The following is a 23,754-nucleotide window of genomic DNA, read 5'->3' as shown; positions in this document are numbered from 1 at the left end:
TGTGTTCAATGGAATTACTTTCCTTACCAGGTATATATAGGCATCAGTATGCATTTTTATATTAAATATCTTTCCCCTCTTTTTAATTATGGACAGTGCATAAGATAAGTATAATTATGCAAAAAATGGTTTACAAAACATTCGGAAAAAAATCTACATCTGAATATAACATGACCTGTGCTTAGGAATAATTTGGTAAGGTATCTGTAATAAGCGCATTTTTTGCGCGGAGCTTCTCAATTGCTGCATTGCAGCAACATTTGTACTTATGACTTATATTGATTACATTAATTATATGCCCTAAAAAATTTGCTTATATTAGGTTATACCCCTTGTGTCTTTCCGTCCATCCGTCGTAGCATTTTTTACTGATTATTATTATCAGTAGTATTATTATTTATTTATCTTATTTTATAGCGTGATTTTCGTTAAAATATGCAGGTTACTTACCAAATTCCGGGCGTCATGACCTTCTTTGACACCCCTGTGGATCCGTGTATGATAAGAATACATTAAAGTCTAGGTAAATCATAATTAACTGTTTTAAATTCAAGTATAATAATGAGAAATGTGGAAACGTGACGGACTAGTTACCTAGTAGTCACATCTGGGCTCCACCACAAACAATTACTAAAGACTGTCGTGTGTGACCCTAACAACAGAAGTCGTTGTATTGGTGCCATTACATTGAGCATGTAAAGGAACAGGATAAATGGCATAACCCATGTACTCCCAGTCACACTAGCTTGGCCCCCATCCCCCACCCAAATGAAAAAAATCAACAAACTCTTCAGGATGCGTCACATATATAGACATGCAAAAAGTTTTGAACTATTAACAAACAAAGAGAAAATACTAGCATCTTATAATATAAAATAGTCTCTTGCTGTGAAAAGAAGCTTTTAAATCAAGATACTGCTACTTGTAAAAATATTGACAACAGACTTGCAACAAGAAAACAGGGATAAACGTTTTGTAGAATTGTAGCTACATTCCTGCCTCTTTCGTACAATCCCGAGTCTTCAATGCAAATTCTGGCACGGGTTTCGCCAAAGGTTCGCATAAGGGCAAATCGACCATCAAAAATGAAGCGCTTTGAAATATAAATGTACAGGACTCTGTTATCTTCAAGCAGAAGGAATTCTGACGGTTCTAGCTCAACTTGTACGCAAATGTAAAGCCCAGTAATAATATGTGCTTTCTGCAAAGAAATATTAGAATTATACACTAATTTATACTGTGGTTTTTCCAGTTTCTCCGTGATATTATATGATTTATAATCTTTACTCCGATTGATTTGACTCCAAAATGACAAACTCATAGAAAAGTTTGCTGATTTTAGAACTTCCGTGGTATTCCCTAAACGCATTGACCATGTGTTTCCAATCATTTTCTTTATGTTTGTAATTAAGATGTCCGGTTTAACTTTTGACAGTTTTCTATGCATAATGATAATAACGTTGTTTGACATGTATGACTCATCATCCATCACTCTACAGTTTATAGAATGAATAAACCATCTTCTCAACCATGTTGATTCTAGAGAAGGCAAAACTGATGAAAATTTGTTCCCTAATGGAATATCAAAGACCTCAGACATGTTAATGGATTTGTCCAATGTAAGATTAATATATACGGCATATATTTGATTGTACCAAATATTAGTCGGATATACACACTTATTTGTTCTGTCTCTTAGCTGTCCACTCGGACAAAGGATTTGACGGCAGCTGTTTTCCTAGGATAAAAAAGACAATTTTAAATATAACACATAAAATCCACATTGGTTGAACAGCAAACCGAAATAATGACAACTCTTAAAAACTTTAAAATAAGTGTTAAAACTATCAATTTGATAAATAAAATTTAATAACATTAAAGATGATTTCCAAATAACGTATTGTTATATTATTATTCATTTTTATAACCTGTCAAAGTGATATGTTCTTAAAAAATGTACTTATTCTATGAAATAGTTTATATCGCTGAAAACCTTATTCAAAACAACTTACATCTTTTATTGCGCATGCTGTTGGTAATTCCTTTACCTTGGAATGGTGTCTATCACTAGTCACAGCTATAAAGTTACCATCAATCAGTGCTATAAATCCTTCTCCAATACCACTTTTACCTCCAAAGATAAAATCTTCACCATATTTTGGGCAAAATATATTATGAATAAAATCCTCTCCATTACAAATGTGACAAAACACATTTGCATACATTTTCAGTAGTCGATATGGCGACACCATGCCACTTTTTGTACAAAGTGTCCTTATATCGTCTTTTGAAACATTTATTCCTACAGGCACTTGAAAATCATGAGATTCGGGGCAAGTGTCAATGAGATTGGTGTAACATTTCAACGGTTGTAAATCATCATAAGTACCAGGGAAGATAAAATTTATTTGACAGCTTTCATAAAATGAGTCTTGTTCTGTTCCACTGGAAATCATGCTGATACTTTGCTTGACGTCGGTATCTGTGCATTTGATAACCGCATCCCAAATTATAACATCAGTATCTTCACCATCTTGTTTTGCGCATTCTATGTTTTTATAAATTAGTCCTGACTTTGCAGAATAAACGGGATAAAAACTGCCCCAGGGAGCAACATTTATATCACCACAGGATGAATTAGATAGGCCTTCTTGACCGCCTGATGAAATATTCTGAACAGAGGAAACCATAAAGAACGACTGATATAAATTTTCATCTCTTGCTGGATAAGGCAATGTAGGATAAAAACAAGAACGATCATGTTGAAACTTCTCCAGTTTTCCATTTATGTGATTTTTAGATAGCAAAGCATCCGGAAAGCAACAGTTACCAGTTTCTGGGCATTCAGCTGAGCATGAGCATTCTGTAATAGAAGGGCAGTAATTATGGAGATCACATCCTTTCGAGCCTTTCCGTCAAACTCCGGATAAGGACCTCGTACACAATAGTAATAATATACAGAACAGATACGGTATTTCGGTCAACAAATAGTAATTTAATGCGAAGAGTTGTTGACTAATTTATATTTCAATATAAAGTTTAAGTACACCTAAATTAAGTAAATTTATAGATATAAAAGTAAACGGTACATTTTTTGTAAACTTCTGATCATGGAAGAAAACATGTTGAAATTGATCCGGATTTGGTAATGATTGTACAATAGTGAGCGTTTTAAAATTGATTTTTATTGTCAGACATATATTTAATAATAATTCTACCGAAAAAGACTTTATTTTTTTAGATATCAAATATATTCAATCGTTTACATTATACAAAGCTCACACCCTCTATTTCTGTTTACATCTAAAACTACATGGTAGGACAACTTTCAATGAACTATTAAATAGAATAATTAATCGATGTGTTCTGATTGGGACAAAATTGTAACTGGAATAAAGAACAAGAATATATGGTGCAAACAACGTAATTTTTCCAGAAAAAAAGAAATATTAATCTAATTTTGACAGAAGACATGGCTCCTGTAAACTTGACTAAAACTACTACCATGTCTCATACGCTGCACATCAATTTAGTACTAAATACACATTTAGTGTAAATGAATTGTACATTTAACTGTCATCTAAGTTTTGTTCCACTTTCAGTTGCCGTATCCAATTAATTTTACTTATCTTGCGCCTCTGGTTTATTATTATTATTATTTAATCTTTCATCACTTTTTTCTGATTAACAGAATAAATATAGATCTATATCATATTTTCATAACGTGCATTATTCTACTACAACATTTTTTTCTTTTACTTTAAAGCATAAATTAGATTAGTTTATGTGTAAATATATATATATATATTTAAACAGTTACCAGCACAGCAAGATTCTAATCCTGGTTTAAACGAAATGTCGTCTGCAGTTCCGGATGAGCGATTGCTTAAGCAAATGTCACTTCCGGGACAAAGATAGTTAATAATGTCCGGTATTCGTGACAAAACAGGTGCATCTCCGTTTGATTGACCAAAACCCACATAAAAACATACTAATACAAGTTGAAACATCACTGCATTCTATTTGGGGAAAAGAAACAAAATATAAGTACGATGAATTTAGAAATGATACCTACCTTTTTTATTGCGAGGTTGATTTTATATAATCTATATAATCAGTAAAATGAATAACCCCTATATTGCTTAAATGTGCCAGTGGATTAAAACTAAATTTCATGAGACAATATTCAAATATTCTATCAGATAAAAATGTGGATCTTTAGAAAAATGAAGCATATCATATTTTTAGACTTTTTTCTTCTTTTTACATCTCGCAAATTTAAAAACCTATAGAAGGTCATTTGTCATCTCCGGGTGTTTTTCTATATGCATTAACATAAAAATTGTTTTGGTTTCTAACGAATACTAAGTTAATTTGTTTATTAAGCATAAAACATAGTACATTGAATTCTTCATGTGTTTCTTCTAATTAAAGCTGATTTTCTTACTTCAAAACAAACATGGAAGAGACGAGTTGTATTTTGCATTGTTTAACAAAGCTAGCCTTTAAAATATCCAAAGGTTTAAATCCCATTACTCGCTAAACATATGTAGCTTTCATTACAATCGAACTAAAATAAGTAAAAAAGGATATATTTGAATTTTACAACTAAGCCAAAAATTTACTTGTTTCGTCTGGATATGCGATTCGTTGTCACTATTTTTATGTCGGAAGGGCTTGTTTCTGGATAATAATATTATTGAATTGCTTATGACTGAGATAAATAATGTTCTGCTCTTAAAGCGTATGTTCTTATTATCAACAAACTTAAGAGCAAATGTAAAGGCCTCAACAGACGGTAGGATTTTGAAGTACAACACCAATTAAAACTAAGATGTACAGACAAATCTTAATGTGTGAAGGCTACTATTTCTTGATTTCGGAAACCTTATGTCAAGATGTAAGGGATAGGACATGTTCTATTTTGAAAATCTTGTCGTACCGATTTTTATAGACCTCCCACAATGACAAGTAACAGATAACCAAATTATCTCCTGATAATGGGTGTAATGAATGAAATTCCAGAACAATTAGGGCTAAAAGGTAAACATAGTAGTAAGATGGGGGTAAAAATGATGTTGAAAAACTCTTCAGGAGACCCAAAGTTGTGTTATGTTTGAATTCTAAATTATTCCGAAAATGATTATGTCACGGTATTGGATTGTTCTCTAAATAGGGGAGGGGGGGTAGTTTGTAGACGACCAGATAGCTTAGTCAGCAGAGCCGCAGTACGGTATTCCGAGGGTCCTAGGTTTGAGTCTCAGTCAGGCTTCACATTAAAAAAAATATATATATTTATATATTTTTAAATGGAGGTTTTTCAATCATTACTGATGGCGAAAAAAGTATTTAGTGAGTAAAGTATGTAAAGGATCAATGTAAAGGGATCCTTTTTAGGGGAAACCTCAGATGATTCTTACAGTGTAGAATTACCGTCTGAATGCAAGTGTTGTATAGCTTTGAAAATTGTACATCTTATCTCTAATTAGTGCTGTACAGCTAAATCCTACCGTCTGTTGAGGCCTTAAGTAGTTTTCAGAAAACGGTTTATAAAACTTTATTATGTATAACAATTTAATTGTTTTGATAAGATCTCTAAGTATCACATATGTTAATCTAAATACGAGACACGAAAAATAAGTGTTCTTACTTAACTGGATTTAAACGATTTTATAGGGAAAATACAAATGAATAGCAAATTCTCTCATTTTATGAATTTCGAAATAGTTGGTACTAACACGTTAAATGTGCGCTTTTTATAGGAAGCCGGTTTCATTTTGTTGCAAATCATTTTTTTTTAAATAAATTGGTTGCTTAAAATATTTTATAGCATTTTAGTGCATACTCCCTTTTGCTCGTACGTGTCATTTGTTATTTCCTTCAATGTGTTACAAAACAATAAAATTTCAAGGGAAATTTTCATCATAAATATTTCTAATGAAATAAAAAAACCGGTATTCAAATTGTAATTTAGAGATCTTTCCAGAACTTGATTACATACCTATCTATGGAATCCCTTGGTGATAAACAATGTGGTAAACTATTTAATGTGCTTACAAGGGTATCTACTGTGTACATGCATAATTATTTTTTTTATGCAATTATGTCGTAACCTTTGTTTATATTTGTCAACAATACTTCTCGGCAACGTTAACAAATATTTTTTCTTCTTTGTTTAAGTACATTTGTTTCTTACATGTATAAGTATTTCTTATGCAAACTCTGTTACATATATCATAACATTTGTTTATACTGGTTAACAATACTTCTCGGCTAATTGTAACTTGTAACACTTTACACTATACAGAATATGATTTGACTATAAATTGTATGTTTACAATTTTATGTTAAATAAAATTTATGTTATGTTATGTATCTGACACTTTGATCTTCTGAAATATCCTAATAAATTATCAAAATGTTTATTTACTTACATCAGTATTTCCACGTCAAATGATAAGTAAGCGGAATAATGTTGCAATATCTTTTTTCACTGTTATAAACATTTGTTTATAGAATAAGACATATCGGTATTTAGCCGATTTATTCGCTATGGGGCGTGATGGGGGAGGAGTATATTAATCCTCATGATTTCATTGGTTGGAACGTATATCTTTTGATACAAAGCCTATACATAATGCATTGGTTCTAATTCTAACCATTTTCGGTACAACTAATATGAGCTTTCAAGAATACATCCGGGTTGTATGTCCAAACGCAAACATTAGTATAAAAAATAAGCATATGATCAATGTCAAAACTTTATTAAACATATATGATTCATTCACACAGTATTTTTAGCAATAAAAAACGTTAACTATGAATTATATCACTTAGTAACACAAAATGTCGACATATCTCGAATTATAATGATAGTACTAGTAAATAAAAACTTAGGTCATATACCATCCTATCAATTAGGGTATATAACACCAAACTTAACATGTAAATAACATATCTTATGCATTTTTCAATAATTGCCAGGTGAAAATATGGTCATTTTCTGATTTCAGTGCGAGAGATACTGTACATGAATATATTTTGTAAATTCTTTACGGCGAATCATTTTTTCTGTCTCGTTCAGAGTTTTTCTTTCATATTAAATATTTTACAGAAGGTATAAAATAACAGGAAAATTACCAGAGTGGATCCGGGTGGATTGTCTCACTGATGAATGTGTAAAAGTCGTGTCAAACTCCCAAAGCAATACAACCAAACAGTTTATAAGACATTAAACTTTATGCAAATGCATGAAATGGGGGACAAAACTTTTTATGGAAAACCGAAATACGTTCCTTTTAAAAGATTATGTTGGTTTCGGTAAAACATATGTTAGTTAAACACTGATGAGCCGCGCCATGACAAAACCAACACAATGGGTTTTCGACCAGCATGAATCCAGACCAGCCTGCGCATCCGCACAGTCTGATCAGGATCCATGCTGTTCGCTATCAGTTTCTCTACTTGTTATAGAGTTTGTAAGCTAACAGCATGGATCCTGATCAGACTGCACGGATGCGCAGGCTGGTCTGGATACATGCTGGTCGCAATCCATTATGTTGGTTTTGTCATGGCGCGGCTCATATATGTGATGCTTGTTGGTTACAAGCTATGATGTTTCTCGTGATATCAACTCTCTCTCGTTCGACTTTATGTTCTACCTTGATTGCGCAAACATAAACAGAAAAGGGAGATAATAAGGATATGACAAATTAACAGATTGATGTAACCAGTCTATATTTTAATGCAAATCTCTGATATAAGCAGCAAGGTTTTCTCCTCTTTTTCTAAACTACATTACAGTAACCCCTAAAATAGCACACCTGATTTGATAGCGAAGCACTGATGGTGCTAAGGTTTTGACTTATGATGTCTTCCTTCACAACTAAAGTTGGAATGTTACCACATGACCATAATAGTGTCGAGTCACCCAATTGTGTGGCGGCGTTGCCGAATGTTGACACGTCGGACTAATAATCTAAGGATTACTGGCCGCATGGGTTCGAACCCCGTCAGGAGCAAGCAGTTGTTTCCTTGAACCAAAATCTTTACATTCATTGCTAAGTACTGGGTAATTCCAGGAACTGTTTCGAGTGTGTTTCAATAAGCTTATAGCTTCCAACACAATCGAACTAAAACTAATTAGATTAATTAGTATAAACAAATAGTGTCGTATATGCCGATCACCCACCTCTATCTGCTTAAAAACGAGATACAAACTATCCATTGTTGCTATTGAATAAAGCTGTGTATAATGCCGTGGGAAGTATGAATGCATGGTATTCACATCATATCACAGTTTCACAATTTATGTGATAAATATGTATCACCATTGTGAAATAAACAGAGCATACAGAATAGGCCTGATTTACTGTATATTTATGGTGATATATTATACCAATTAGCAGTATGTGAGAATACGTCTGTATCAAGTTCTTTACTATAAACAACAAACAAACATAACACCTTTTTCAACCCATTGATGAAGCGAAAATATGCTTATCTACTAGTATATTAAGAAACAATATTCTTACAAAACGATGCGCTATATTTTTTCCACAGGGATACTACTTATGTAACTTATGTAAATTTATATTAGTCAATGCTACATGCCGGATATTTCTATGACATGTGCATTCAAGGACGATTTATACAAGTCTTTATAAACTAAATGATCTCAAGTTGTCTAAAGCTAAATTATACTCTGGGACAGGCCTATTATATATCACTTATCTCCTCCACGATATATCTTGCATCTTCATTAACTATGGCTTTGATAGAGCTGTCTTTTTTAGATGTACCTTTGGCGGGTATCATCCTTAACATTAGTTCTACCTTCCTTCAACATTGACACCAACCTGGCAATTGTACAATATGGAAGGGCATTTTCTCCATAAAATAATTATAGTTCCAAATTTAATACTGACGCGTATTTACCCAATAACCCACGAATTTTACAATAAGCTCTTTGCTTCTCTCTCAAATCACAATGCAACTCAGCCATGTTTACAACCAGTATACAAAACCACATGTTTTTAATGACCTGCTCAAATTTTATTGCACGTGCAAATCGTGCGAAAATATACTGTTGGTTAGAAAAATCAATAATCTTTCCAGTGGTATATTACATGTTTACATGTACTTTCACATATTGAGTTGTTGCAACTAATTGTAAATGGATTTTATTAGATATGACATTGTTTTAAACGAGTGTGCGTTAAAATTAGAGTTTGGATTTTGTATTTTGTAACATGATACATTATGAACTAAATAATAAAAAGCTTTTTATCAATAGCATTGTATTTATTTGCTCAATACGCCATAATATTACATACATCATAAAATTACATATGTCACAATTTCTTACATTATTTTCAAATATAAATAACTGAGCGCAAACAGTTTCTATCATGCATGCATTCTTAATATCTATATTATAATACTCACATTCTATACCATGTGTTCAATTTTCTCATTAACTTTTCCAGGGTTACGTTATATTCAATATTTAATCAATATCAGCATGAAATATACAAAACTAAGGATGAATATCTAAAACTGTAGTCATGTATGTCTTTAAGGTATCCCTGTCCACCATAAAAAGAATAAGAATAAATTACACCAATATAGTTTTATAATAATAATGTGTATCTAATTTTTATAATATGCCAAATTAACATACCTGTATAATGTATTACATTGAGAATAATTTGAAGAAAAAATACTATACACGTGTGCATATCAGAAACAAAACCTCTGTTACAATAAAGTTTTCAAATTTCATAGAAATGTTTTATACCAGATCTACACATAAATTTAGCAGCAGTGATAATCATACTGTATCAAGAATGCTGATAAAAATATTCAGACTTATAAAATACAAGTAAATGACTATTGTATCTATTCTTACCAAAATGGATGTTTAAATGTCCATCAAACCTAAAATATCATAATTTTTTAAAGCTTTATATTGTCTGTGTTCTCATCCTGTTTCCAAACAGTTATACATTGGCATTAAAGCATTAACCATATTTGGCTTCTTTAAGCCTTTTTAGCAATTAGCTTATTAGTATTTTGTATGGACGTCAAAATAACCACAATGTTAACATTTTGTTAACTTTGTATAATTTATTTAGCATTTATGTCATTTTCTTCAAGCATCTTGCATCATCCGAATCTCATTTTTATGCCCCCGCCATGTAATGACCGGGGCATATAGTGTTACCCTGTTCCGTCATTCCGTCCTTCCGTCCTTCCATCCTTCCGTCATTCTGTCGTTTCGTCATCATCAGTTTCCGTTCATTATCTTAAGAACGGTTGCACACATTCAACTCAAATTTGACATATGGATATATCATGAGAAAATACAGGTCAAGTTCGTATTTGGTCATGGTTCGATGATTTTTGGCAGAGTTATGCCCCTTTTACTTTGAAAATAATATGAAATTTCAGTTTCCGTTCATTATCTCCCCAACGGTACAACACATTAAACTCAAACTTGACACATGGATATGTCATGAAAAAAATACAGGTCAAGTTGGAATTTGGTCATGGTTCGATGATTTTTGGTAGAGTTATGCCCCTTTTACTTTGAAAATAATATGAAATTTTCAGTTTCCGTTCATTATCTCCCCAAAGGTACAACACATTCAACTCAAACTTGACATATGGATGCGTCAAAGGAATGCGCAGGTCAAGTTCAAATTTGGTCATGGTTCAATGATTTTTGGCAGAGTTATGCCCCTTTCACTTTGAAAGTAATATGAAATTTTCAGTTTCTGTTTATTATCTCCCCAATGGTACAACACATTCAACTCAAATTTGACATATGGATATGTTTTTGGAATGCCCAGGCCAAATTCGAATTTGGTCATGGTTCAATGATTTTTGGCAGAGTAATGCCCCTTTCACTTTAAAAATAATATGAAATTTACAGTTTCTGTTCATTATCTACCCAACAGTGTTACATATTCAACTTAAATTTGACATATGGATATGTCAAAGGAATGGGCAGGTCAAGTTGGAATTTGGTCATGGTTTGATAATTTTTTGGCAGAGTTATGTCCCTTTCATTTTGAAAATAATATAGATACATCTTAGGAATAAGCAGTTAAGTTTGAATTTGGTCGTGGTTCAATGATTTTAGACAAACTTATCTTTCCTGAATGTTGGAAAAATTTTGAACTTTCAGTTTCAGCACTCATACTTTTAGCCATTATTTTGGCTACAAATATGCAATATGCTATTTTTAAAAAGGTTAAGACTGAATAATTTCAGTGCCTTGGACATTGTATGAAAATGGTTTGTGTTAACATTGAAAAGTTTTAAGGGCTTTGAACTTAAAATGAAAAAAATAATTAATGCACCATCTGAAATTTTGGCTGCATGCGGGGGCATCCGTGGCATGATGACACATTTCTAGTTTATTACTTCCAAATCTCATTTTTATTACTTCCAAATCTTATTTTTTATTACTTCCAAATCTCATTTTTTATTTCTTCCAAATCTCATTTTTATTACAATATTATACATGAAAACCACATGTTTGACCTTTCTACAATTTAAAGAAAAATGTACTCATGTCGAAGGTTTAATGTGCCTTAAAAGAAACATGTATTTTCTATTTTTATCTCAATTGGCTTCTAAAGGTGGCCAATCGGTGAAGGGGTCATTATGATGTAAGCGAAATGTAACTAGAACAATAGTATATATCTAACCAGCTTTGGCTTCTGAAAGTGCCCTTATTGGCGAAGGGGCCAGTTAGGCCAGTAAATGTAAAGATTAACCTAGAACTAATTGCAATAGAATTTTTATCAACACCTCACAAAAGAACTTTATCTTAAGTGCTTATCATAAAAAGTCCCTAAATTTTGCGTTTGCAATTAAAAAGATAAGAACAGTTTTATGTAGAGATTTTTTTCCGTTTTAAAACTTGATCCGACTACGCTACCATACCACTAGATTTCACGCGCATTGTTTGTGACGTCAATGAAAGTAAGTATGGCGGCGCCCGTATTGAATCTATGACGGCTTCCAACAACCTGCGTTTTGGAATTTCTAATTTCTTTTGAGGTAAAATACAAGGTTTTAACTCTAAATCTAGATAAGTTTAAATTAATCCAATATTTTTTCAGATGTTTATATCGCAAATCTTTTGATAATAACATTTAAATAAAAAAGAAATCGGCGAATAATTCATGCTTGCGTCATTGTAAAAAAATAATACTTATTATACAAAAGCTTTGAAAAGACATGAAAACACACCTAGACGTAAATTTTGTATTATCCTTTCATTTGCGATTTGTCATTTCTTTATAATTTAAACGAAACAAAAAGAATGAATTGATAATTGACGATTTTTGTTCTACGGAAGCAAATACGGAACATAAATTTAACATTATTATTTTTGCTACTCTATTTTGATTTATTTTTCGCTTTAAGTAAAGTTTTACCATTGTGTAGGCACAAATAAAAAATCAGAATTACTGTTTAGGAATTTCTATGCGTCATTACCAATTATAATAATGGCAAGATCATACAGTTTATGTTTTGAAACTTGTTGTAAATTGCGAGATAATATAATTAACAAACACATTGTCATCAAACTTTGTCTTATTTTGAAACTTTTTTTGGCCGTTTTTAGTTTTTATTTTATTTAGTTTAACTCAACAAACATTAAAACTTTGATAAAATAGCAATGTAATAATATAACTTAATATTTTTACTATTATGAGAATCTTATTGTTTTGAATCTTTTAATATATTTTGATCAATATTTGCAAAATGTAATATCTGTAATATATTTGATCTCTATCAAAACCATTGATCTTTTGTTCCAGATGAACATCAGGTTCCTGTCTAAACTTTGCAAAGAGGCAATCAATGACAACAAAATCTTCTGTCCGTATTCGAGTTAGGGAAAGGGATACCAAGGATATGTGCTGCTTGGAAAAACAATCACTTGAATTTGAAATAAATCCGAAAATTCATGTTCATGTTTTACGTCCTAAGAATCTTTTGGACAAAACATTTATAGCAGATACAGCTACTGAAAGAAAGGTCTGTAGCTCCCAAACTTCAAGCCTGGATGGTTATTTTGTGGAACCTTTGCTAGAAAAAGTATCGTAAATAGAAAAAATCTTTTAATACTATTTAGTTTTCTAGATTAAAATTATAAAAGCACTACCATGAAAAATATAGATAGTGGTGATCAGTGGGCACTGGGCAGATAATGTTAAAATTCGTCTGCCTCGTGTTCTGTTACCATCATTGATGTAACGTTAATTCAAGGACGGACAGGAAAAGGCATTCCAGGGGCATATCAGACAGAAATGCGAGAACCACTTACATTCAGAAGTCCTGGTTGACCTGGAAAAAAGGGAACAGAGAGATGCATTTGAAAAGGTCATTACTATTGCCTACATTTATGCAATGAACTGTACTTATTGTGAGCAAAGGTACAGTGCGAATAACCGTACACAGGATTCCATGATCAATCACAATGAAGGTGACCTACTCAGTCCTGGAATCCAACCCAGGTATCCCGATTCACATTCCAACGCTCTACCTACTTAGCTAACCGTGTGGCTCTAAAGTTGAGATCTTCTTATGTTTATTTGTAGATCTGACGATGATCGAAAGAAGGTCACGGTCATGTAACCTTTTAATCCGCTTACGCGTTCACGAAAATGGACCACTTCTTTTTTCAATCGTCACGTGTAATGCGATTAACATGATTTCAAGACATTACATTTGACAAAAATTACGATGCCCTGTGACACTTTAAAGATAAATGGCATAACTGGATTTAACATTTTGATACCGAAATTGATAGTCTACAATATAATTTTTCTAAATATCTACTTCAATTTTTTCTAAGGCAAAATCAATTCACGGATGACATAAATAATTGTCTGTAAGCTTTGCTAAAATAACCTTATTGTAAAATCCAAATAGGTTAAAAGTCGAAAAAGAGTTACTGGGAATTAGATCTACATGTTATACACATAAGAAGATAGGATTTTTCGAAACTTCAGCCATATTGGCGTTAGACTTGTGAACCGGGCGATTCAAGCAATGTACAGGATTGATCATGAAAACTATGGTCATTTGCATTGTGCCACTGCTCTGGCATATAAGGAGGAAAGTAAGGGCATTTAGTACTGGTGAACTGGTTTGCATCCTTCACAGGAATGGCGCGGTGACTCAGTTGTGCTCTGGTGAATTCAAATTAACTTACACTTTTTTTGTAAATAAGTTAGAGTGTCTATACTCAACCAATGGAATGAATAATTTAAAACTGGTACTGTTTATATGAAATCAAATGTACGTTATAGCTTTATTTGCATTTTTTAAATTTTGTAAATGGGGAAAATAAAGTTATTTCCTTTTTGATTGACAGTGAATATACTTGTGATACCATTAGTGTAAGTTTATTTGAGATGTTGAGCGAGAGTATTAATTAATATGTTTTATGCATAAACTTGGCAAGTTTGTAAGTATTGCAAGGATAGTGTATGTAAAATATAAACACAATTTATGAACAAAATATGGTAAACAAGATCAACAAGGAAAGGCGGGGTTCAATAAACGGCCTAGCAGCTTTGGCTATACATGTATATGCAAACAACCGCTTATAAAGGGTATACCCTGTCGAACATCTTTAATTATAACAATAACTGATTTATTATATTGTTGTGGGGCGATAAGGTCGTTGGCTTTTCACCACAAACCTCTCACCAATATAGCTTTGAAATTTCAGCCATTCTTTCATGTGAGTCGGCTTTTCAGCTAACTTTTTCTACTCAGGCGCCCGTTTGAGCCTGAAATAATGCACGACGAAGTACCTGTGGTTATCATCCAGTAGGTAAGCTTAAAAGTCGCCATATTACTTTTATATTGTAAGTGCGACGTTAACCACAAACAAAATATAATTATAGTTTCAATTAGTTTATCAATTACTTCAAGAAATGCAGCCAGTGTTTATCTCTTCGTGATTGTATAAGAGGACTAAATTAGATTGAATTACTTCAGTCTAAGCACATCTCTAAGCTCAAGCAGGTGTCGTGGCTTTGACACATGGTGTTGCTTTAAGTTTGTAACACCCGAGATGAGCCAAATCATCTTTCATAGTTCGGTGCCATGTGACTAAATTTGTGTTTGTAGCGCCTTAAAATCAACCAACCAAAGAAAAACTATTCTGCAACAATACCATGAGTATGTCAGTCACTCGAAACAGGCGTTGGGGAGACTGGGGTACTCTGGGACATGGGGCACTGCGGGACAATGAGATTTTTTGATAGCTTTTGTTCTTTGATTTAAACCTGATTTATGCAGATGATTGATCTTGTCAAGCTTTTTTCCCTTCAAAAGTTTCATAGCAGCAAATTGAGTAAAAATCAGTCTGGCGAGTACAATGCACTTTTTACCTTTCAAAGTGAAATTCTAGAAAAGTCCAATATAGCTTTCAAATTCTTCTATATTGAATACTTATTTGTATCATATTAGTAAATGATTATGTGCTAAACATTGCCTTTATTTTCTGATTTGAAATAAACTTTGGTTTGGTTGTCTTTTTAAATTATTGTCACATAAAAATGGTGGGGGTGGTTGGGGTACTCTGGGACAACACTCTTTTGGATTAGACTTTCATGTGTATCAAACTCAAATTGACCTTTGATCTTTTATGACCTTGACCTTGACAGTTAGATTATTGCACTTTCACTGATTTTTGCCATAATTGATTGTAACTTGGTAATTAATAAATGAATTATCTTCATGTTTTGGCTAAACAAAATTTTGGAAAAGAACTTCTGAAAGGATGAACTGACCTTGACCTTTGAATGACCTTGACCATCATGGCCAAATTATTGAATTTTGATTGTCATATTTTTTTCATTATGGAAGAATTTGATTCATATAAGGACAAAACAACACAAATCAAATCAAATCAAAGAAGCATATGGAATAATTTAGATATGTTCTTGACCTTTAAATGACAATGAACGTCAAATGAATGAATTAAGATTATATTTTATTAACTTTGTCATTCATTAATATGGAAATGATTCATGCTTGGACAAAAAAAGTGTGACTATACTCAACTATCAAAATTAAAATAAAAATAAAGAAATTTCAATAGAATTCCTACAGAAAGCCCAAAACAGCAAAATTGAAAATGTTGCAGGCTCAGTTTTATTGAGCCTGTTCATTAGCAGTAATGGAAAGTGCAATTAACCGCCCCCTCCCCCACCCCACCGGCTTAAGCAGAATTCCACATTTAACATGCACTGGAACATCTAGATTTTTGAAACAACCGCAGATTTGCATTCCCAGTAATGTTTTAGTTTCAATGAAATTATACATGTTGTCCTACGTACCCAAGCATGTCCCACTGTACCATATATGGTGTCCCAGAGTGCCCCTAGCTCGGGGAACTCTGGGACATTTTAATGACCGTATTCTTATGTATATCTCCAAGTCAACTTAATTATTTTAGGTTCAGTTAGTTATCTGCTACATCAAGTACATATTGTCCTTTTCATCCACAAAAGAGAGCATCAATCCTTAAGATGTGTTAAGTAGGAGATTGAAAATATGATTTTTTGTCCCAGAGTGCCCCAGTCTCCCCTAAACTGACTTCCTGATTCTGTATATTTTTTTCATGAAATCCAAGGTACCATGTAATTAAGGTATTATTTTCTCAGCAATGGCAACAGCAAAAGTTCGGGACTTTTTATGGATTAATGTCAATACATACTAGTTTCAGAAAAACAAAATTTTGACCAGCTTTGGCTTCTGAAAGTGCCCTTATTGGCGAAGGAGCCAGTATAATGTGAGCAAAATTTAGTCAGAATAATAGTAAATATCTGACCTGATTTCAGAAGATATGACATGGGAAGCCAAAGGTTTCTGGCTTTATCAGATCACTAAGAACCAGTTGACAAGGGAGTTTAAAATTTACAATAAAATATTGCCCATTATTGTAACGTCAAATTCAATACATTACAAACTTACAAATTTACACAGTCATTATAGAACATTCTTAGATAACATTCTGATCTTTGAATTATCGGCACATCTGGTCCAGCTGAATTTCTCCATATGATAAAATATGTATATGATGCAAGAACATGACTAGTGAACCAGAACTTGACTGTTTCCATAAATGCCTAATGGTTGGTATACACATTACTATAACAGTAAAAGAAACCGTGGACTAGTTTTAGTCTGTAGTCATTTTAATGACTTTATATATGTCTACTGACAATTGGTTACCTTTGCATTTTAGATATATTAAAAATATATGCTTCTGCATATATCTTCACTTTTGCACACTAGCTACCATGCCTATGCTACAGATGAGCAAAAACATCCCTGTTGTCAAATCACAGTATTCAACCCTTTTTATAAATTACAAACCACAGTTTTCCTGAACGCATCTTTAATGTTATCATAAAATACTTAACAAGAGGGCTATGATAGCGCTGAAATTGCTCACCCTTAATGACAAATACAAGTAATATTGTAAACTATAAACAAAAGAAGATATAAAATCTAAATCTAAAACTGATATCACAAAGTTAAAATTTGTATCTGAAATAGTGCATGTGTAAAAAAATTAGTTTTTAATATACATGTATACATGTGAAGAATGTAAATAACCCCCGGGGCAGGGCCAATTTGACCCCAGTGCTTTTATTTGAACAAACTTGGTAGACACTCACTCGAAATGTTTTATGCTAAATATCTAAACTCTAGCTCTTGGGTTTTTTAAAATAAGATTTTTTAAGTTTTTACTATACGACTATAAGGAAAATCAATGACCCCCGGGGCGGGATTGATTTTGACCTCATGGCTTTTATTTGAACAAACTTTGAAGACACTCGATAGAAAATGTTTCATGCTAAATATCTCAGCTCTTACCTTTTATGTTTATAAAGGAGATTTTCTAAGTTTTTACTAAATACATATAAGGAATCTCAATGACCCCCTGGCCAGGGCCAATTTTAACCCAAGAGATTTCATTTGAACAAACTTGGTAGACACCCATTAGAAGATGTTTCATGCTAAATATCTAAATTTTAGCTCTTTGGATTTATTATTATTATTATAAAAGAAAGAATTACGGATATATTATGCTATACCCCTGGCTTCAGTTCGTCCGTCCGTCCGTTATCAATTTTGTTTCCGGAGCATAACTTTAGTTCCATTTGGCCCACAATATTCAAACTTAATAGGATGATTGTCCATATTGACTAGAAGACCCATATTGATTTTTGGGTCACAAGGTCAAAGGTCAAGGTCATTATTACCTTAAAACTGAAAACAGTTTCCGCCCATATGGATTTTAGGGTCACAAGGTCAAAGGTCAGGGTCACAATGACCTTTACAATGAAATTTTGGTTTCTTGAGCATAACTTAAGTTCCATTTGGCCAAAAGTGAGGAAGATTGGCAATATTGAGTAAAAGACCCCTATTGATTTTTGGATCACAGGTCAAGGTCACTATTACCTTAAAACTGAAAACAATTTCCGCCCCTATTGATTTAAGTGTCATAAGGTCAAAGGTCAGGGTCACAATGGTCTTTACACTGAATTTTTTGTTTCTTGAGCATAACTTAAGTTCCATTTGGCCCACAGTGTTTAAATTTTATAAGATGATTGTCAATATTGAGCAAAAGAGCTCTATTAATTTTTGGGTCATAATGTCAAAGGTCAAGGTCACTATTACCTTAAAACTGAAAACGGTTTTCACTCAATAACTTAAGTATTATCAACCTACAGCTATAAAATTTTACAGAATGAACAGCCATGTCCAATACATGACCCCTATTGAACTTAGAGTCATATGGTCAAAGGTCAGGTTCACAATGACCTTAACACTGAAAATTGTTCTTTCTGGGGCACACAAGTTCCATTTGGCTGACAGTGTTCAAACTTCATAGGATGATTGCCTATATTGAATAAATAATAATGAAGGTTTTCCAGCTATAAAGGTGGATTGCTTTTTGAAGGGCGTAATACCTTATTTTAATGTGTTTATGTATCAGTTTCTTTAATATATGTATACATTGTATTTCCATCATAAATGGGTGCTATGAAAGTTGGTTGTTTTACAGAAGTCACAATTTCTTTTGTTTATTCATTCAAGACTAACACTTTTCGAGTATATAATGCTCCGCCTAGCGGTGCTCTTATTCTAATGATGATAATAATAATAATAATTATTATTATAATTGTTATTATTATTATTATTATTAATATAAGTATTATTATTTATTTATTTATTTATTTATCTTATTTTATAGCGTGATTTTCGTAAAATATGCAGGTTACTTACCAAATTCCGGGCGTCATGACCTTCTTGACACCCTGTGGATCCGTGTATGATAAGAATACATCTAAGTCTAGTTAAATCATACGAGTAATTAACTGTATAATAATGAGAAAAAATAATACATTTGTTTAAACTAGGAGCAATCTGTGTTTCAGTGGAAAGATGATGGACTAGTTGTCTAGAAGTCACATATCGGCTCCACTACAAACAATACTAAAGACTGCCGTGTGTGACCCTAAAAACTGAAGTCGTGTATTGGTGCCATACATTGAGCATGTAAAGGAACAGGATAATGGCATAACCCATGTACTCCTCAGCCAAGCTAGCTCAGTCCCCATCCCCACCCAAAAGAAAAAAATCAACAAACTCTTCAGGATGCGTCACACATATAGACATGCAAAACATTTGCTATGAAAAGTAGCTTTTAAATCAAGATACTGCTATTGTAAAAATATCGACAACAGGCTTGCAACAACAAAAAAGGGATAAACGTTTTGTAGAATTGTAGCTACGTTCCTGCCTCTTTCGTTCAATCCCGAGTCTTCAATGCAAATTCTGGCACGGGTTTCGCCAAAGGTTCGCATAAGGACAAATCGACCATCAAAAATGAAGCGCTTTGAAATGTAAATGTAGAGGACTCTGTTATCTTCAAGCAGAAGGAATTCTGATGGTTCTAGCACAACTTGTACGCAAATGTATAGCCCAGTAATAATATGTTCTTTCTGCAAAGGAATTTTAGAATTATACACTAATTTATACTGTGGATTTTCCAGTTTCTCCGTGATATTATATGATGTATAATCTTTACTCCGATGGATTTGACTCCAAATTGACAAACTCATAGACAGGTTTGCTGATTTTAGAACTTCCGTGGTATTTCCTAAACGCATTGACCATGTGTTTCCAATCATTTTCTTTATGTTTGTAATTAAGTTGTCCGGTTTAACTTTTGAAAGTTTTCTATGCATAATGATAATAACGTTATTTGACATTTGTGGCTGATCCATGACTCTATAGTTTATAGAATAAATAAACCATCTTCTCAACCATGTTGATTTTAGAGAAGGCAAAACTGATGAAAACTTGTTCCCGTATGGAATATAAAAGACCTCGGATACGTTTATAGGTTTTTCCAATGTAAGATTAATATATACCGCATATATTTGATTGTACCAAAAATTAGTCGGATATACACACTTATTTGTTCTGTCTCTTAGCTGTCCATTCGGACAAAGGACTTGACGGCAGCTGTTTTCCTAGGATAAAAAAAGACAATTTTAAATATAACACATAAAATGCACATTGGTTGGACAGCAAACCGAAATAATGACAACTCTTAAAAACTTAAAAATAAGTGTTAAAACTATCAATTTCATAAATTTTAATAACATTAAAGATGATTTCCTAATAAGTTATTTTTATATTACTATTCATTTTTATAACCTGTCAAAGTGATATGTTCTTAAAAAAATGTATTTATTCTATGAAATATTTTATATCGCTAAAAACCTGACACAAAACAACTTACATTTTTTATTGCGCATGCTGTTGGTAATTCCTTTACCTTGGAATGGTGTCTATCACTAGTCACAGCTATAAAGTTACCATCAATCAGTGCTATAAATCCTTCTCCAATACCACTTTTACCTCCAAAGATAAAATCTTCACCATATTTTGGGCAAAATATATCACGAAAAAAATACTCTCCATTACAAATGTGACAAAAGACATTTGCATACATTTTCCGAGGTCGATATGGCGACACCATGCCACTTTTTGTACAGAGTGTCCTTATATCGTCTTTTGAAACATTTATTCCTACAGGCACTTGAAAATCCTGAGATTCGGGACAAGTGTCAATGAGATTGGTGTAACACTTCAACGGTTGTAAAACATCATAAGTACCAGGGAAGATAAAATGTATTTGACAGCTTTCATAAAATGAGTCTTGTTCTGTTCCAGTGGAAATCATGGTGATACTTTGCATGACGTCGGCATCTGTACATTTGATAACCGCATCCCAAATTATAACGTCAGTATCTTCACCATCTTGTTTTGCGCATTCTATGTTTTTATAAATTTGTCCCGACTTTGCAGAATAAACGGGATAAAAACTGCCCCACGGAGCAACATTTATATCACCACAGGATGAATCAGGAAGGCCTTCCTGACCGCCTGATGAAATATTCTGAACAGAGGAAACCATAAAGAACGACTGATAAAAATGTTCATCTCTTGCTGGATAAGGCAATGTAGGATAAAGACAAGAACGATCATGTTGAAACTTCTCCAGTTTTCCATTTATGTGATTTTTAGATAGCAATGCATCCGGAAAGCAACAGTTACCAGTTTCTGGGCATTCAGCTGAGCATGAGCATTCTGTAATAGAAGGGCAGTAATTATGGAGATCATATCCTTTCGACCCTTTCCGTCAAACTCCGGATAAGGACCTCGTACACAATAGTAATAATATACAGAACAGATACGGTATTTCGGTCAACAAAAAGTACTTTAATGCGAAGAGTTGTTGACTAATTTATATTTCAATATAAAGTTTAAGTCCATCTAAATTAAGTAAATTTATAGATATAAAAGTAAACGGTACAATTTTGTAAACTTCTGATCATGGAAGAAAACATGTTGAAATTGATCCGGATTTGGTAATGATTTGTACAATAGTGAGCGTTTTAAAATTGATTTTTATTGTCAGACTTATTTTTAATAATAATTCTCCCGAAATAGACTTCTTTAGATTTTTAGATATCAAATATATACAATCGTTGTCATTATACCTCTATTTCTGTTTACATCTAAAACCACGTGGTAGGACAACTTTCAGTCCCCATTAAATAGAATAATTAATCGATGTGTTCTGATTGGGGCAAAATTGTCACTGGGATAAAGAACAAGAATATATGGTGTAAACAACGGAATATTTCCAGAAAAAGAAATATTAATCTAATTTTGACAGAAGATATGGCTCCTGTAAACTTGACTATTACCATGTCTCATATGTTGCACATCAATTTTCTACCATATACACACTAAAAATACACTTTAGTTCTAAATAAACATTTAAGTGTAAATGAATTGTACATTTAACTGTCATCTAAGTTTTGTACCACTTTCAGTTTCCGTATTCGATTAATTCTACTTATCTTTCGCCTCTGGTTTTTATTATTATTATTTAATCTTTCATCACTTTTTCTGATTAACAGAATAAATATAGATCTATATAATATTTTCATAAGGCGCATTATTCTACTACAACATTTTTTTCTTTTACTTTAAAGCATAAATTAGATTAGTTTATGTGTAAAAAAATATATATTATAGAGTTACCAGCACAGCAAGATTCTGTTCCTGGTTTAAACGAAATGTCGTCTGCAGTTCCGGATGAGCGATTGCTTAAGCAAATGTCACCTCCGGGACAAAGATAGTTGATAATGTCCGGTATTCGTGACAAAACAGGTGTATCTCCGTTTGATTGACCAAAACCCATATACAAACATACTATTACAAGTTGAAACATCTCTGCATTCTATTAGGGAAAAAGAAACAAAACATAAGTACGGTGAATTTAGAAATGATACGTACCTTTTTTATTGCGAGGTTGGTTTTATATAATCTATATAATCAGTTAAATGAATAACCCCTATATTGCTTAAATGTGTTAGCGGATTAAAGCTTAATTTTATGAGACAATATTCAAATATTCTATCAGATAAAAATGTGGATCTATAGAAATATAAGGCATATCATATTTTTAGACATTTTTCTTCTTTTTACACCTCGCAAATTTAAAAACCTATAAAAGGTAATTGGTCATTTCAGGGTGTTTTTCAAATGCATTAACATACAAAACTGTTTTGGTTTCTTACAAATGCTTAGTTAATTTGTTTATTAAGCATAAAACAAAGTACATTGAATAATTCATCTGTTTCTTCTAATCAAAGCTGATTTTCTTACTTCAAAACAAACATGAAAGAGAAGAGTTGTATTTTGTACTGTTTAACAAAGCTAGCCTTTACAATATCCAAAGGTTTAAATCCCATTACTCGCTAAACATAAGTATGTAGCTTTTATTACAATCGAACTAAAATAAGTAAAAAACAAGAGGGCCATGATGGCCCTGAGGTCGCTCACCTGTATAATTTAGGCACCCGGAGCGGGGCCAGTTTAAACCACAGGGCTTTTATTTGAACAAACTTGGAAGACACCCATTAGAAGATGTTTCACGATGTTAAGTTTTTACTACACACATATAATGAAAAATATCAATCTACCCCCCTCCTTCCACCCCTCCCCCCCCCTTGGCAGGGCCAATTTTAACCCAAGGGCTTTTATTGGAAAAAACTTGGTAGACACCCATAAGAAGACGTTTCATCCTAAACATCTAAGCTCTAGCTAATTGGA

General features: G+C 32.7%; 2 protein-coding genes across 2 annotated transcripts; both read right to left on the bottom strand.

The window, feature by feature from the left end:
• Positions 1 to 907: 907 nt before the first annotated feature.
• On the bottom strand, positions 908 to 4,071 carry LOC132753843 (uncharacterized). Its single transcript, XM_060744382.1, has 3 exons — positions 3,821 to 4,071; positions 2,013 to 2,863; positions 908 to 1,738 (listed from the first exon to the last, which is right to left on the bottom strand). The coding sequence occupies exons 1-3, from the start codon at positions 4,008 to 4,010 to the stop codon at positions 908 to 910; spliced, it is 1,872 nt and encodes a 623-aa protein (XP_060600365.1). The 5' UTR covers positions 4,011 to 4,071.
• A 15,678-nt stretch (positions 4,072 to 19,749) lies between these two features.
• On the bottom strand, positions 19,750 to 22,878 carry LOC132753840 (uncharacterized). The gene is made up of 3 exons (XM_060744379.1): positions 22,681 to 22,878; positions 20,867 to 21,717; positions 19,750 to 20,594 (listed from the first exon to the last, which is right to left on the bottom strand). The coding sequence occupies exons 1-3, from the start codon at positions 22,868 to 22,870 to the stop codon at positions 19,779 to 19,781; spliced, it is 1,857 nt and encodes a 618-aa protein (XP_060600362.1). The 5' UTR covers positions 22,871 to 22,878; the 3' UTR covers positions 19,750 to 19,778.
• Positions 22,879 to 23,754: the final 876 nt, after the last annotated feature.

The sequence above is a fragment of the Ruditapes philippinarum genome, unplaced genomic scaffold, assembly GCF_026571515.1.
Source record: "Ruditapes philippinarum isolate M1 unplaced genomic scaffold, ASM2657151v2 ctg3198_1_1_1_1, whole genome shotgun sequence".
In the NCBI taxonomy this organism is placed as follows: Eukaryota; Metazoa; Mollusca; class Bivalvia; order Venerida; family Veneridae; genus Ruditapes; species Ruditapes philippinarum.
This window is presented reverse-complemented; position numbering and strand designations above follow the sequence as displayed.